Source organism: Nyctereutes procyonoides, unplaced genomic scaffold (assembly GCF_905146905.1).
Source record: "Nyctereutes procyonoides isolate TBG_1078 unplaced genomic scaffold, NYPRO_anot_genome, whole genome shotgun sequence".
Taxonomy (NCBI): domain Eukaryota; kingdom Metazoa; phylum Chordata; class Mammalia; order Carnivora; family Canidae; genus Nyctereutes; species Nyctereutes procyonoides.
The window spans coordinates 16,574,346-16,591,793 of NW_026575046.1; the positions used below are offsets into that span (position 1 = coordinate 16,574,346).

The window sequence follows — 17,448 nt, forward strand, 5'->3', positions numbered from 1 at the left end:
AGGAAACTAGAAGCAAAAATAGAAATACTTTAAGTTGTCATTCCTGTATTTCAATATTTCTTTTTGTTTATTTTAGTTGCTAGAAAAATGAAGAAAAAAGAAAAGCAGAAGAAGAGGAAAGCTTATGAACCAAAACTTACACCTGAAGGTAACATTTTAGTTTGTTTTTCAGTCTGCAACTTTAGTTTTCTATGTGTAATGTGAACATAATAAGTTTTTATTTTTTCTCTGTTGTAGAAATGATGGATTCTTCAACTTTTAAGAGATTCACAGCCTCAATAGAGAATATTTTGGATAATTTAGAAGATCTGGATTTTACTGCATTTGGTAAAATCATTTTAAGATATATTTTTTAACCTCTAAATATAAAATCAGTTTTAAATATACTTATTTACCTAGGTAAATACATTGTATACAGAGGCATGGTCTGTGCTCTCAAGAAACTTAAAATCTAGGTATAGAGTCAAGTTTAGTCTGTTATCAAGAAACTGAAAACTTTATTATAAAAATCAAGTATTATTGGTAGTGTCTTAGGAATTCCAAGAATGCAACTTGATTGCATTGATTCAAATGAGACTTGAATTGGTGCTAGATAAGGAGAGTACTAATACGAGCAAGGATACAGAAATTGGAACCCATGCATCTGCTTGTGTAATTCTTATAGCCAATATTTATTGAATACTCAGTCTTTGTCAGCAGTATATTAAGTGCTAGAGATGCAAAGATAAATACCCCAGTCCCTGGCTTTAAGTAATACAGAATCTAGTATGGAAAACAAAATAGTAAACCAATTAGAATACAGTATGATTAATATATTTGTATGTTCCTTTTATAATATGTAAAGATCATATCTATAAATATAAAAATGTAACACTGGTTTCAGTATTGAGAACTAGTCTCTACAAATCCGTGCCACCTTCAGCTGCACAAACACTAGTGTCTAATTTATACAAAAGCCATATAACATACAATAATTCTGATATGAGTCCACCTATTTGAAAATACCTGAAAAGTATATTACCCTTTGTATTATATTACCCTTTATTTTAAAAGTGTTTTGTGAGAGTTATTTGCCTAAGTATCATTAATGCATTTCTCCATTATTTGGAGTACCATTTTCATCATTTCAAAAACTTTCCAGTTGTGTACTGAACAGCTGTCTTCCATCTCATTTAAGATCCCAACAGGAAGACAGATGGCACTCTCAAATTAGGATAATTTGAGGAGGACTAATTTACAAAGAGGCCAGTTAGAGAACTGGGAACAGAATAGTGCCAGAATATAGGGTTAACAACCATGGGACTGTTACCAACCCTACTCTAAAAGGAACAAGGGTAAAGAGAAGTTACTAGAACTCATTCTGTAGGGAAAATAAGGTTGTAGGCTGCCTTGAGAAAAAGCAGTAACCTTTTGGTCAGAAAGGTTAGCCTGAGGAGACCTTACAAGGAAGGAGTCAGGGATATAAATACCCTGACCTCACTCTCCTTCTCTTTGATCTTCTGACAGGGCACCCCACTGGCTGAACCCAAACAGAAGCCAGAGGGCATGGGAGACTGTTGATGTAGTCCATACAGGTCAGCCTCGGGGGCGGGGGCAGAGAGCTTGGTTGAGAAGGGTCAACAGTATATCTAAAGTAGTGAAGATAAGAGACCTATCTCCTCCCCCCATCTTAGTCAGAATTCTCATTTTAATCCCTGTCTTCTCTCATTCAGGGTTTGCTTGAGGTTTATAGAGGCCTCTTCGGTTGTTACTTGTTTAGTTTGTTTATATCTGTTTCTGTGTCCAAAATTTTTATTTAAAAAAGTTAAGCTTACTATTTTGAGCTATTTATTGTACCTAAACTATTTGGTTTGGTTTTTCAGGTGATGATGATGAAATTCCTCAGGAACTTCTTTTAGGAAAACATCAGCTTAATGAACTCGGCAGTGAATCTGCTAAAATTAAAGCAATGGGTATAATGGATAAGGTATTTCAGTAAAGAAAAATTTATATATTTACATAAATGCTAATGTTTGATATTAAACTTCTCAAGGTAGATTACAAAGTTTACAAAAAGTAAATAATGAAAACAATTTACGGTTACCGTCTGAGAGTCTTATTGAATTATTTCTTTTTTAAAAAACAAGACTCAAAGAAGTATTCTGTAAATTATTCTAAAGAAAACCGTATTATTGCATTGAAAGAAGCATGGGCCTGGACTTTTTTTTTCCCACTGTTTTTTATTTTATCATTGTCTCAGGTATTTATTTAAATGTAGAAATACACTAAATTTTTCTTTGGCATTTGCTTAGTCATTGTGAATGGTGAAAGAGTAAAGCTACAGTTTCAACATATTAACTGTAATAAATATCTTGCCTCATTGCTGTAGGCTTTATGATTTTTAAGTTGTCTTTCTTGTGAGCTCTCTGTTGCTAAATAGTCTCATTTTATTCAAATGGAATAGCAGAGTATTTTTTCATTGATAATAACTTCTAACAATACTGACAGCATCAAGGAATGGTTTCCCATAATCTTTATGTGCCATCATTTACTCCCTAAACTATTGTGTAATTGCTGTGCAAATATAATTTGAAGACAAGTCCTCCCCCCTTTTCTAACCAGGGGCATGTTCCCTGTTGCACAGAATTATCTACTCTGTAAGTTCCCTAATTTCCTAGTCTATAATATCCTAGTTGTTTTTTTTTTTAATATCCTAGTTTTTAACTTTAAAGTAGAATGAAAAATATTTTGATGTTTTTACCAAGTTAAAATATAATTAGTTATTCATTTTTTGTTTATATATTGCCTCCATTCTAAGTAATGAATGTGCTATGAATTTGGGGTTTTTACTGAGGTATATTTGAAATTATATTAGTTTCATGTTTACCACATAACAAGTCGATATTTGTATATATTGCAAAATGGTTATAATAATAAATCTAGTTAACATCCATCATCACACATAGTTATAATTTTTTTCCTGTGATGAGAACTTTTAACTTCTACTCTATTAGGACCTTTCAAATATGCAATATAGTATTAACTGGTCACCAGGCTATACATTACATCCCGAGGACTTAAATCATATAATAGGAAATTCGTACCTTTTGACCATCTTCAACCACTTTAGCCCCTACCCCCAGCCCCTGTGGCAACCACCCATCTGTTCTCTGTATCTGTGAGGTTGGTTGGTTGGTTGGTGGTGGTGGTTTAGATTCCATATGTGAGATCATATGGCATTTGTCTTTATCTGACTTACTATTCTTGCCGTAATGCCCTCAAGGACTAATCATGTTGTCACAGATGGCAAGACTTCCTTTTTTTATAGCAAGATATTTCATTGACATTATATATATATATATATAATATACATATATATAGGTATGTATACACACACACATTTAATTTCTTTGTCCGTTCATCCATCAGTGGACACTTGAATGCTTGAACATGGGCGTGCATATATCTTTCTAAGTTAGTGTTTTCTTTTCCTTCAGATATATTCCCAGAAGTGGAATTGATGGATCTCAGGGTGGTTCTATTTTCAGTTTTGTGAGGACCCTCCATACTGTTTTCCATAGTGGGTGCACCATTTTACATTCCTAACAACAGTGCACAAGAGTTTCCATAAATTTGATTTTTAAAGGCAGACATATCATCTAGTTAACTAATAATTAATGTGCTATTAGTACACAATAATATTATGTATAGTGAGGGATGTATTGATTTTTTTTTTATATAGCAAATGCCATCAGTTTTCTGAGGTGATATTGCCAATCCTAGATTTTGTTTCATAAAGTCCATAATTATATATAGCTAATATTTCAATCTCACAAGGTGAATTTGCTGACTGTTTTCAAAGTATAGTTTACCAAAAGTCTTAGTACTTTAATCTGTTGTGAAATTATTTAAAGCAGTATTTGGGGGGAACTTGTTTCTATACTCCAGCATAAATAATCAAAATGTACTTAATGTCAGTTATTCTGTTGATTCTTCCATTTGACTCTTCTGGATGATTTGATTGAGAGTCGTAGTTGCATGGTAGGAGTCTAAAACTTTAGTCAGGAGAATATGATAACAGTTGGCCTCCAAGCAGAACCTTTAAATCGGCTATAATTTTTTTAAGTAGAGAAAGCATCCTTTCTAAGAAATGAAATAGCAGATTTTTTTTTAAATAAAATATTTCTTCTGGAAAAAAAAGTGTTACTTTACATATGTAACTTTCATCATTTACACTTTTATGCTTTATTCATAATACCACCTTGAATTTTAAGACACCTGCTGAATAACACTGTAGTGTGGAAACCATATTATAATTAAATCAACAGATGAAAACTTGAGAAAAGAGTGTGTGTGTTCATATGCATGTTCAGTATCACTGCCATGAGAACAGGGAGCCAGGCATCAGAACAAACTAACTCTTGACTAGCTATATGGTAAGAGTTGGGTTAGTAGTGTATATATGTTCCTGTTCTGTATTTGCTTTCTGTCTTTCAGAAACAAGTGATTAATTCTATACATAATTTAGATTTAAGTAGAGAATCTAAGTGAAAATTTTCTTATCCCACTCTTTAAGCGGGTGGTACTGTTATGTATTCCATAGCTCAAAGGTGATAATTGTACATGTTTCTTGAATAATTTATCACTTTTACCAATGATTGATTCTTAAAAAAATTACATTGCTATTTTAGCTTTCCACTGACAAAACTGTGAAAGTCCTAAATATTTTGGAGAAGAATATTCAAGATGGGTCAAAGCTTTCCACTTTGTTAAATCATGTAAGTTCAAGATCCATATTGTTAATTTTACCTTTACTATTGTTAAGATACAAATTTTTTTCAAAAGAACTCTGATTTATTGGGGAAATCTTAAATGTCATTAATTTGAGCTAGTTACATTCATTAGCAGTGCTATTAAATTACACTTTTAGTAATCCAAAATTACATTGTTGATTCACAGCTTTGACATAAACAGACAACAGATGTAAATTCATTTCAGTTTACAGAACTGTTTAAGTTTACATTATGCTCTTCCTTATGTGTGATTATGTTTAAAATATTTTTTTCATTTATGAAATGATAGTAATTCTTCTTGACCTTTCCTGGAGAATTTGTTAGAAACCTTATACTACTTTCCTAATGTATCCTAAAATAATAATCCTTATATACAATTTTTTTTTAGATTTTATTTATTTATTTGAGAGAGAAGAGAATGCATGTGCGTGCACAAGGGTCAGGGGAGGGACAGAGAAAAAGAGAAACCGATTCCCCACTGAGTGCTTGAATGCAGAACTCTGAGATCATGACCTGAGCTGAAGACAGACACTTAAACACCTCAGCCACCCAGGCACCCCATACATACCATTTTCATACCTAGTTCAAATGGTTATTGAAAGAATTAAGTAGACTAATTCATGTAAAGTGCTTAACAGTTTCTCCCATTTTAAGTTCTCAATAAATTTTAACATCAACTATTAATATATTTTAGTACCTTTATATCAAAAACATAGCAACATAATGTAATGGTTTATAAACTGATAAAAGTAAATTGCCTGGAATCTACCTTAGCATTGTAGCAGACTTTCAAATCATATGTGTATTCGAATTGCTCTTGATAGCTCTACCATTAATGAATACAAACACTAATGCTAATATAAGGTAAGAATTTGGGAGAGTTGAATTACTGAATTTTCCTTGTTGCAGAAAGTTTCCAAACCTCAAGGTCAAAAAGATCCATATTCTCTTAGCAATAACCACTATTAACATTTTTGATATATGGAAATAGATATGTATATATTATATATATACACACACATATATATAGTACGTGCACTGGATCTCATCTAATGAGAGAAATGTTCTTGGTGTTTGCCAAAGCCACAAGATTGCTAAGTGATCTACATGGAATAAAAAATGTAGAAAAATAATCTCAGATGGTATTTCTATGGCTTCTTAAATATATCTATATTATTCCAATGCCCTTTTTAAATTAGTTTTTGAGTCAGAAACAAAGGGCTTAGAGAAACCCATAGTGGCAATCTACTACATTCTTAGTTTGCAAATTTTATTTAAAACACTTTGACAAGAAATCGAAATAAATCTCAAGGATCTAGAGTTCTAAGCTGGTTGACTCAGTCTTAATGAAATTGTTTTAATTCCTGAAGCCTTAGCATTATTTAATGTGTAGCAGATAGTCTTAACATTTGGCATGAATGATGAACCTCCTTACTGACTCATCCATACAGCAATTTTAATATTAAAAGCTACTCTTAGCATATTTTTCTTAAATAGGTATGCAAGCAGTAAAATGGAAGAAAGCCTAGAGATTTAGGAAAAAATAATGGAGTTTGTAGGCATTAGTGATTAGAAAGCCCTTCTCTGCTTTACATATTGTGCTTTTGTTTCATTTCCCAATGTATAAGTTTTAAATAGCATGCATTTGAAATATTCCTAGAGTGTAAAGTTACTATTTCATAAGTAAGGATGTGATAGAAGAATTATCACTCTCAAAGTGAGATTAAAAGCACTCCTTCCCAATTGTACTAAGTTGCTAATGTGTAAATTAAAATATAATCTTCTATCATTTGATTTATCCATTTTAGAAAATAAATTATATTTTCAGTAGTCTGCATAATAACTACTTTTTAATCTCTATTTCAAAAATACTGTGTTGTTGAGAAACAAATACTGGGAATAATTAACATTTAACTGCTTTTTAAATGCAGCTCTACCATTCATTGTTTTAATTTTCATTTTGTTCTCACAACAGCAAGCAGAACTTGCAAAGTTTTGACTATCATGTTTATATGATAAGACAGATTTATTTATATACAATTATAGTCTTTATCTTAGATTTGGATAAAATACATGGAAGATAAAGATAACTATGAATTTGTTATTGGAGTGTCATCTAGTGGTGAAATTAGGAGATAGAATATATTATATTTGAAAACTTGGAAACAAAAATCTTTTTTTTTTTTTTGAAACAAAAATCTTAAAGTAACATCACTTCATTCCTGATGTTCATAAACATACATGTACATGCATGAGGGCACCTGGCTGGCTCTGTCAGTAGAGCATGTGACTCTTCATCTTGGGACCATAAGACCAAGCACCATATTGGGTGTAGAGCTCATTAAAAAAAAAAGTACATACATCAAAACACTTAACATGAAAATCAAATGAAATCAAATGTATCATTTTTAAAAATATTTTAACCTATAAATGTGTTTATTTCCATTTCATTAACTGTGTGTTATTTTATAGAATAACGATACTGAAGAAGAAGAAAGATTATGGAGAGACCTTATTATGGAGAGAGTTACAAAATCAGCAGATGCCTGTCTTACAACTATCAACATTATGACATCTCCTAACATGCCAAAAGCTGTATATATTGAGGATGTAATTGAAAGAGTTATACAATACACTAAATTTCATTTGCAGAATACACTCTATCCGCAGTATGATCCTGTTTACAGATTAGATCCTCACGGAGGTTGGTTTGCCTTTTTATATTGAAAGTTTTTGAGTATGATGTCAAAATTATCTGTTATATAATTTTATTATGTTGAATAGGTCAGAATGCAGTAACTTAAAATGGCACAAAAATTACTAGATCATATAACTTGCCATAAATACTGGCTTTGATTTGACTAAGAGTATAGAACTTTTAGTTAATCCCGTTCTTATTCAAGTATAATTTCTTTAGCAAATCTTTACATATAACAGAAGTAATTTCTACTGGTTAGGGAAAAATCCCAGATAATATTGGCTTCTGGTTCTATTTATCACTTCACCCTAATTTTATGTAGAATATTAGTTATCTACAAAATGGATTGATTCAAGATATATATTCTTTCTTGAATTTATAACCTTTATAAATGAGCAGTGAAATAGTTAACATGAATATTTATTTATTTATTCATTCATTCATTCATTCATGAGAAATAGATACAGAGAGAGAGAGGCAGAGACACAGGCAGAGAGAGAGAAGCAGGCTCCATGCAGGGAGCCTGATGTAGGACTTGATCCTGGGTCTCCAGGATCACACCCCTGGCTGAAGGCAGATGCCAAACCACTGAGCCACCCAGGCATCCCTAACATGAACATTTAACGAAAGGAGGATATACCTGGTTTATGAATAATCTATAATTACTTATTATTTTATAATTACAAGTTAAAGAGAATTTTAATCTTATTCTGCACCAATAAGAAAAAATAGAAATAAAGATAAATGTTTTATAAGATTTAGGAACCACTGGAATGTGCCATTGCTATCTAAATATCCCTAGAGAACAATTTTCTGTTTTAATAAATGACCAGCTTTATTTGCCAGGTTATATTTTTATGTAGCACACTCCCCCTCCACCCCCAAGAAAGTGTTCCCTTAATTCAGAAAACAGTTTTATTATTATTTATTAAAAATTATTAAAAGTTGATAAATTACTTGTTTGAAATTTTTCTTTCATTTTAGGAGGCTTGTTAAGTTCAAAAGCAAAACGGGCTAAGTGTTCTACCCATAAGCAGAGAGTAATAGTAATGCTTTATAATAAAGTTTGTGACATTGTTAGCAGCCTATCAGAATTGCTAGAGATACAGCTTCTTACAGACACAACAATTCTTCAGGTAATTTTTTTTGAAGCATTTTGTTTTATTTCTGGATCAAACATTGTAAGAATAGAGGATCTAACTGAGTTCAGTATAGCTTTTGCTTACTCAGTAATAATGCCAGCACTATGTTAATTTTTCCATTCAGAGTATATCTAAAATGAAGAAATAAAAGTCCAGGGAAGTTTTAAAAAGAAACATTTAGGGCGGAAGATAGGTGAATGTAGTAGAAACCCAAAACTCTAAATTCTTTGAAAGATAAAAGATTATTTCCTTTGAAATATGTCAGGATATTTTCTTCCAGAGTAGCAAAATGTTTTATATTATATTTAATATATTTATATTGTGACATTCATCAACCCAAAATGTGGAGATCAGAGGAATGATGGCTATGAAAGAAAGTATATACATACTAATATGCTTGAGAGTGAAAGGAACAGAGAAATTCTTGAACTAGATCGATCCTAATGATTAATAAGGAGAAAGAAAATGCTAAGTTTTTTCCAGTAAGTTTATGAATGTTTTGGAATTTAGTTAAGGTAGAATGTTACTGAAATCAACTAGAGATGTATACTGTTACTTTTTGTGTGTGCAGGTATCATCAATGGGAATAACACCATTTTTTGTGGAAAATGTCAGTGAGCTACAATTATGTGCCATTAAGTTAGTCACTGCAGTAAGTATAATCAATTCATACTTTTAGTTATCCCCCCCAGAAGAATAATATTGATAACATTTAATCTAAACTTGCAAAAATTAATGCAGACTGAAGTTTTGCATAGACTTATTTCAACATAAGGACTATTTGTGCCTTATATTTTAAACTCTTCTAATTTTTTTCAAATTTTATTTTATTTAAATTCAATTAATTAACATATAGTATATTATTAGTTTCAGAGGTAGAGGTCAGTGATTCATCAGTCTTATATAATACCCAGTGCTCATTACATCATGTACTGTCCTTAATGCCCATCACTCAGTTGCCCCATCTCCCACTCTCCCTCCCCCCCAGCAACCCTCAGTTTGTTTCCTATGATCTAGAGTCCCTGGTTTGTCTCCCTCTCTGATTTCGTCTTGTTTCATTTTTCCTTTCTAAATTTTTAACAACATTGTAGTTAATAATTCCTTAATATCTACAATTAAATCAGAAGTGTTTAAAATCATTTGAATTTTGTCTTTCCATCTCCAACATAGCATACTCCTGTAAATGAGTATACTCTTCTACAAGAATGTTATAATTAATGATGGGAAAGTTGTGCAAATTAAATCATTGTCATTGATGTTGAAAACATTTTCATTCTAAATGGCAGATGATATTTTTTATCATGTGATATATCTTTTGTTTTCAAAGAATTATAAACTAAACTAAATTTGAAATCTTATAATTCCTAAACAGGTATTCTCAAGATACGAAAAACATAGGCAGTTAATTTTGGAAGAAATTTTTACTTCACTTGCAAGATTACCAACCAGCAAGAGGAGTTTGAGGAACTTCAGGTAACTAATTATAGTAAGGGCCAAGTACCATGAAGAATTACATTATATTGTTGTCCTTATGAATTGATTCATCATCTGTGAATTTTTATTTTAGTGATCAAATAAAAGAGAGGCAGTTCAGTCAGAGCAGCACAAAGAGTAGCTTGGATATATGAAAACAGTGCACATTTGTAGGACTTAAGGAAGTTCATTGATTCTCAGGTGTAAGAATCTGTGACAGGGATTTTCAGTCATGATGCTATTGACATTTTGGGCAGTTAATACTTTCTTATGAAAGGCTGTTCTATACATGGTAAGATGGTTAGCAGCATCCCTGACCTGTAACTTCTAGTTGACAAGAGAACTACCACCCCCTTCCAGTTGTGACAATGAAAATTTTCTCCAGACACTGGCAAATGTCCCCGGAGGGACAAAATCAACGCTGATTAAGGCATGATGGGAAATATGGCTTGAAAAAGGCAAAGGCAGTTCAAGTGTTTTATAAGCCTTAGTGAGGAACTTGGACTTAATTCTTTATACAGCAGGAAGTCATTAAAAGAGAGCTGAAAGATTACTCTGGCAACAGTATAAAAAATTGACATGGAGATTAAATGCTCTTAAATCACTATGCACAGGATAACCAAGAAATGTTATCTACTGCTGTAGTCAACATTATTGTCTTTGTTGTCATAGGGAATCATCATCATTATCATAACTATTGTAATATTCCTGAGTGATTAAATGTGTTGACCTGGCATATAGGGTTATATTTAGATTGCTTTGAAGGCTATTTTATGTAAAAAAATTACTTTTACTTTAGTTTTTTGGATTAATTGTATATAGTCTATTAAATCTGAAGAAAAGCTATCAGCATATAAGAAAATTCTTACACCTTTACAGTATCTTTAGCATTAAAGATTTAAATTCGATTTTTTATTTTCTATACCACTGCCTTCATACCCTAGCACAGATCATCAAGAGCTGACTGTGTAGCAGATTTTAATAAGAAAATGAGTACCAGACTGCATGGGCTTATGGAAATCTTGAAGATTTTTCTCATTTTAAAAATCATTTTGAGGACAGCCCGGGTAGCTCAGCGGTTTAGCGCCACCTGCAGCCCAGGGCGTAATCCTGGAGACCCGGGATCGAGTCCCATGTCGGGCTTCCTGCATGGAGCCTGCTTCTCCCTCTGCCTGTGTCTCTGCCTCTCTCTCTCTCTATGTGTGTCTCTCATGAATAAATAAATAAAATCTTTAAAAATAAATGAAAATAAAAATCATTTTGAGAAATATTTGATATTTTTCATGTATAAATCTTTATCTGCAGTGCATATAGAGTATAGAAATTTGTATTAAATACAATTGCATTTTTCCTTTGACTAATTTACACATTGAATTGGGTTTTTTCTAATTTATTAAAAAATAGACATAAGGACACTATTACAAGCACCAAAGATAATGCCTAGAAATAGTAGTAAAGCATCCTGAAATTTTCAGATGATAGATGACATGTAGAATGAAATTCTGTTCATTCTTTGTATGATTTAAATGTTTTCTTCTCCGTTAAAGGTTAAATAGTAGTGATATGGATGGAGAGCCTATGTATATTCAGATGGTTACAGCACTGGTTTTACAACTAATTCAGTGTGTTGTACACTTACCATCATCGGAGAAGGACTCTAATTCAGAAGAGGACTCAAATAAAAAAGTAAGGAATCTTTTATAACTTTGTACTTTTATAGGAAAAAGCACTTAAATTCTCTGCTATTCTTATAAAACTAAAGTTCTTAATTAGAGCTTTATGGCTGGTCTTTTGGATCCAAGCAGAACACGAGACAAACTTTTAGGAAACATGAGTTCAGTTACTACTTTATCTATGAGTCATGAGACGTATAGATTTAATCCAAATTTGTTTCTTCAGCTATAAAATAGGAATGATAATATCTACCAAGCCTTTCATACCAACCACTCAGTCTCAAGTTGGATAATGAATGTGCAAGGGAATATTATACTATGTAATATCTATACTACTGCATAACATATAATTGTAATATAATTAATGTAAGTCTCATGCAGAAGATGAATTTATGCCCTCACTGTTATACCAGAATCTTTTGACTTGGGTTAAAAATATATAACTGTTATCTGTCACAACTTAAGAGTTTCTCAAGATATACTTAGAAGTAGAATATTAAATAGTGTACATATATTTCTTGTGTACATGTATTTTTTTACATTTTCCTGGTAACTAGTGAGCTTTTTCATGTATTTATTCACCTTTGGGTTTCCAAAACTTTGAATTGACTATTCATTTCCTAATCTCAAAATATCTCATGAAGGAATTGAATATTCTTTTGTATTATGTTGAAGCATTTCATAAACTTCAAACTTGAAATGTCTTTTTCTAAATTCTTTTTGTATTTTCAATCAATTTTTCTTCTGACCTAGATCATAAGAAGTTATTGATACTGCATTTGTTAACCATATTGGTATTCTTTCGTATTTTAATAAATTATAATGAACTCAATATTTTTATTTAGTTTTTGTATTGAAATGTGTTTACTAATTTGTAGCTTCTGTCTTTGTATATAAAAGAATAGTTTAAGCTGCTTTTGCCTTTTTTTTTTTTTTTTTTTGAGAGGTAATGAGTGGGGAGAAAGAGAATCTTAAACATTAGGCTCCACACCCATCTTAGGGCTTGATCTCACAACCCTGACATCACAACCCGAGCCGAAGTCAAAAGTTGGTTGCTTAACCAACTGAGTCACCCAGGTGCCTTACAAGCTTTTTAGTGTTTAGATGTATCACCCCTTTTCAGTAATAACCTGACCGTAGTAGCAATGGAACGAACTTAATTTTTTGGTTATTTCTTATATCTGTGTAAATTCATTTTTCTCAATTTAGGTTGACCAAGATGTTGTCATTACCAACTCTTATGAAACAGCCATGAGAACAGCCCAAAACTTCCTTTCCATCTTCCTTAAAAAGTGAGCAAAACTAACATAATCTGATTTTTTTTTCCCTGGTATAAAAAGTCGTTCATTTATTTTAGGTAAATGGTTAATCCAATTTCCTTCCAAAACTTGAGCCTTGATTGTGTCACCTTAGCCCTTGATCTACTAGTCTTTCAAATGAGGCGTTTGAAGTATTAAAAATCTAAAATCTTGTGAACTTACTTACACGTTAGACTCCAAAAGTTAAAGTGCTAGATTGAAATTCTGTAATTTTTCTTCAGTCAATTTTGAGGTATTCTAACTGAATAGGAAATTTTGTAGAGAGAGGTTTAGTTGGCCTTCATAAAAATTTGTGGTAATCTCAGAGAAAGAGTAGTCATTTTTTAAAATGTGGTGTACTTGCTGGAAACTAATGTTTATACTAAGCAATAAATGAATTCCCTAGTGGGGGAAGAATGAAATTTCAGAAACAGATTCATTTTAAGCCATGTTATATTTACTGTACTCTTATACCTTGTTATAGATATGGGGAAGAGAAAACTTAGTTAACAAAATTTCAGTCGTATTGGTGGACATGTCACCTAAATTCATAGTCTTTTCATTATTTATCTTTGAACAGATGTGGTAGTAAACAAGGTGAAGAAGATTACAGACCACTATTTGAAAATTTTGTTCAAGACCTTCTTTCAACAGTCAATAAGCCTGAATGGCCAGCTGCTGAACTACTCCTTAGTTTGTTAGGGAGATTGTTGGTAAGAGTATAGCATTTAAAGATTATTAGATTACTAGAAGACAACATAATGAGGATGTACTCTGATTCACAGATGATGAATTCTTTAAAAATGTGTAAGGAAATATGACCATTGCATCTTTTTTTTTTTGCATGTGCATAACTGTACACAATATTATCAATACTTTGTAGAAAACTTTGAAATCTTGTGGTTTTGGTGCTTTCATTTCATTACATAAGATAGCGGTGCTTTAAAAACTTTTCTTTGATTTAGAAGTACTGTATTGTTAGTTAAAAGCATCTCAACACTCACTGAGTCCATAAGTTACTGCAGTTAATTCATTTCAAAGCATGAAACTGATTAACACGAACTCTTTATCATCATTAAGAGTATTTCTGAAAACATGGTACTTTGTAGTTCTCATGTAAAACAAGGAAAATGTAAAGAAATATTGTAATTTCTCTTTTTATTTTTAAACTATATTTAAACTTGTACAATGCAAATTGTTACAAAGCTTTTGAGATCTTATGTTCTGTGAACTGGAAAATGTTTTAATACTATTCTGAAACCAAGATAATGCTTCATAGAAATTAGAATTCCAGCATAAGACATTCTTAGTAATATCCCATTTTTTTTACAAGGAGTTGAGCCTACATTTAAAGATAATGACTATGTTCTTAGGGAGATTTAATCTATATACCTTTTTTTAATGAAAATGTTCATATCCCAGAAATTCAAAAGGCAATCACTTTATGGAACAATATCACAAGGGGGGAAAATGTTTAAATTTCAGATAATACAACATACAGTTGGAATTCATATGATAAATTGCTATTAAAAATGTTATAAATTGATGAAATTAAGCAAATTATTTTTATGTTTAGGTTCATCAGTTCAGTAACAAGTCAACAGAGATGGCTTTAAGAGTGGCATCTCTTGATTACCTTGGAACTGTTGCTGCACGATTAAGGAAAGATGCTGTTACAAGCAAAATGGATCAAGGGTCTATAGAACGAATTTTAAAACAGGTATTGAGATATAGGATTAAAATTATGGGGATAAATATTAGTTAAGTACTTTCTTTAGGTAGTCTTATATTAGTGTTGTATTTCATTTTATAGATTGAAAATAAGATCTTATATTTCCAAAAGTGGTCTTTTCAAAAGCCCCACAGAGAAAGTTAATAACCTTAAGGTGAATTATAGTGTCTAACAGAAGTTTCAAGTGATTTATATAAATCCTTAGTTTACTTTCTTTCTGTGAACTGCTTTTACGAATGTAAGATGCTGTTTTCTTTTTGGTTTAACTAAATTTTATTTGAATCTTTAGTTTACTAAGGTGATGATTTAGCATTCCCAGTCAGATCATTTTATACCTTTGCATTTTGATTATCTTTTTATTTGGGGAATTGAGGAAGACTTCTTTTCATCATATTAGATAGATACTTCATGTTTGGCAGAAAATATTTTATTGCTTCACTTTTTTTTTTTTTAAATGTGGGTGAGGTGATAATAATGTTAGAAGTTACCTTAGAAAATTGATAGGTAAATGAACTCTAATCCTTCATACAAAACTGTTTTCATTTTCTTTCTGCTCTTTTTTTAACATTCATAGCCATATACATGCTGGCCATTAGAAATGCCTCATATTTTTTTTTTGTATACATTGTATTTTGAAATAATTTTAAACTATTTTTAAAGTTATAAGAATAGTACAAAGAGTTCCCACAAACCTTTCACCCAAATTCCTTAATTGTTGGTAATTTATAATATTTGCTTTATCTTTGTGTAATTCCTTTTTTCAAAATATACATGCATGCATATCTGTGTGTGTGTGTGTGTGTGTGTGTGTGTGTGTGTTTTCCCCTGAACTATTTGAGCAGACTAAATGCCCCATTACCCTTGAATTTCAAAGTATGATTCCCTGGATAAGAAGCATTAATATTAACATCACCTAGGGACTTGCTGGAAATGCAAATTCTCAGGACTCCTACTGAATCAGAAATTCTGGGGGTGGGGCCCAGCATTGTTTTTTGATCACCCTCCAGTTGATTCTAATGAATGCTTAAGTTTGAGAACCACTGCTTAGTGTCTGTTGTCTATAAACAAGAACTCTTGTTTAAATATCCATAGTGCAATTCTCAAAAGCAAGAAATTAGCGTTAATATGATACTGCCATCTAATATAATGCTACCATTCCTATAGTATTTCATAGGCTATAATTTGTTGCTATCATTGTTTTAATGCTCAAGTTGTCCAGGATATAACCAGTGAGAGCCCTTTTAGCTGGCTTTTGTATCTTTTTGATATTCCCATCTTTCTCTGAGAACTTTGTGGCATAACAAAATGTTTCAGGATTCTTAATCCTCTTTTCTTTCCTTGCCTCAGCCCTGGAGTGTGCCATTTCACCAAATAATACTATTTCTTTTTCTTGGAGAATGGTAATTTAGAGACCAAGGTCTAGGTTCAAAGTACATTTCAGTAACTTAGAGTGGACCTAGGACTCCTTTGTTACATATGACCATGTAGAGTATACCCTGTAAGACTCAGAGGAGGGGTCATTTGTAAATATTCTATGATTCTTGACATATGTCCACCTTGCTTTTGGAAGTTTATAGTGTCCTAGTTTACAGTGCTATGATGTATTTCTCCATGTATCCATTTCACCACACTCTTAGAATATGGGTTACTGTAATCTTTGTTTTCTACTTAAATATATTCCAAACCATATTGGCATTTTGTATGATAAAGCTAGAGTAGTATAAGCCATAGGCATGAATGTCAACTCACAGTTAGTTTCTGGCTATGTATTGTTCTTGATAGGTCCTAAAGATTCACTATCTCTCTGCTCCTGGATCAAGTGAACAGCTCACCTACTGTATGTTTAATATCCTACATGAAATAAAGTACTGTTTTGTATTATAAATAAAAATATTTATCTTCCATAGTGTTTTTTTAACATCCCAAAGAAAGCTATAACACATAGTAAAACAGATAATGGCAGTTTCCATTTTTAGATTAAAAGTTTGGAATTGCCTTTTTTTTTCCATACAGAAAAACCAATGTTAGGACCTTCTTATCTCTGAATACTTGACACATTATTCTGATAATTTTTATGTCTGCTACCTATGCACCTCCTTCAAAGAAAAGACATGTAGTTCATAAAAATAAAGGCCAGTCTCAGCTATCAATTTATAATGTGTTTTTCAAAAATACCATTCTTCTGTTTTTTCCTTTTAGTTGCTACACTTACATTTTCATTTTTTATCATTTATCAGTTTTTCCCTCAGATTTGTATCTACAACTAGATAAATTATTAAAATATACTAGTAATATCTGTTTTGTTCTTTCTTGGTTTATTTTGTAGGTTTCAGGAGGAGAAGATGAAATACAACAACTGCAAAAAGCATTGCTTGACTACTTGGATGAAAATACTGAGACTGATCCTTCACTAGTGGTAGGAATCTTTTCTCTCTTTTTTGGAAATAAAGCATCAAATTCAAATTGGATGTGAAAGAAAATTGGGAAGTGTGTTGAAGCGGAAAGTTGTTTGGAACACTGATTTTTGAAACAGAAAAATACTTGATAATCTAAACAATAAAGAATAATTATGGATTGATTTGTCTTATATGGAATTCTGATACAGATATTGTGTTTCCCATGTCACACACCCCGTTTTAGTGTGACATGGAAATAGTTAG

General features: G+C 31.7%; 1 protein-coding gene across 3 annotated transcripts in view; it reads left to right on the forward strand.

Annotated features, from left to right (window-relative positions):
- NIPBL (NIPBL cohesin loading factor) overlaps positions 1-17,448 on the forward strand; it is a 200,886-nt gene that overhangs the window by 138,675 nt on the left and 44,763 nt on the right. For all 3 annotated transcript variants that reach the window (XM_055325202.1, XM_055325203.1, XM_055325204.1), the window contains 13 exons: positions 77-148; positions 238-327; positions 1,863-1,966; positions 4,671-4,757; positions 7,245-7,476; positions 8,455-8,606; positions 9,184-9,264; positions 9,985-10,085; positions 11,633-11,771; positions 12,968-13,050; positions 13,637-13,769; positions 14,633-14,776; positions 17,115-17,204. In XM_055325202.1, the coding sequence (XP_055181177.1) occupies positions 77-148; positions 238-327; positions 1,863-1,966; positions 4,671-4,757; positions 7,245-7,476; positions 8,455-8,606; positions 9,184-9,264; positions 9,985-10,085; positions 11,633-11,771; positions 12,968-13,050; positions 13,637-13,769; positions 14,633-14,776; positions 17,115-17,204 (1,508 nt within the window). The remainder of the gene's footprint in view (positions 1-76; positions 149-237; positions 328-1,862; positions 1,967-4,670; positions 4,758-7,244; positions 7,477-8,454; positions 8,607-9,183; positions 9,265-9,984; positions 10,086-11,632; positions 11,772-12,967; positions 13,051-13,636; positions 13,770-14,632; positions 14,777-17,114; positions 17,205-17,448) is intronic.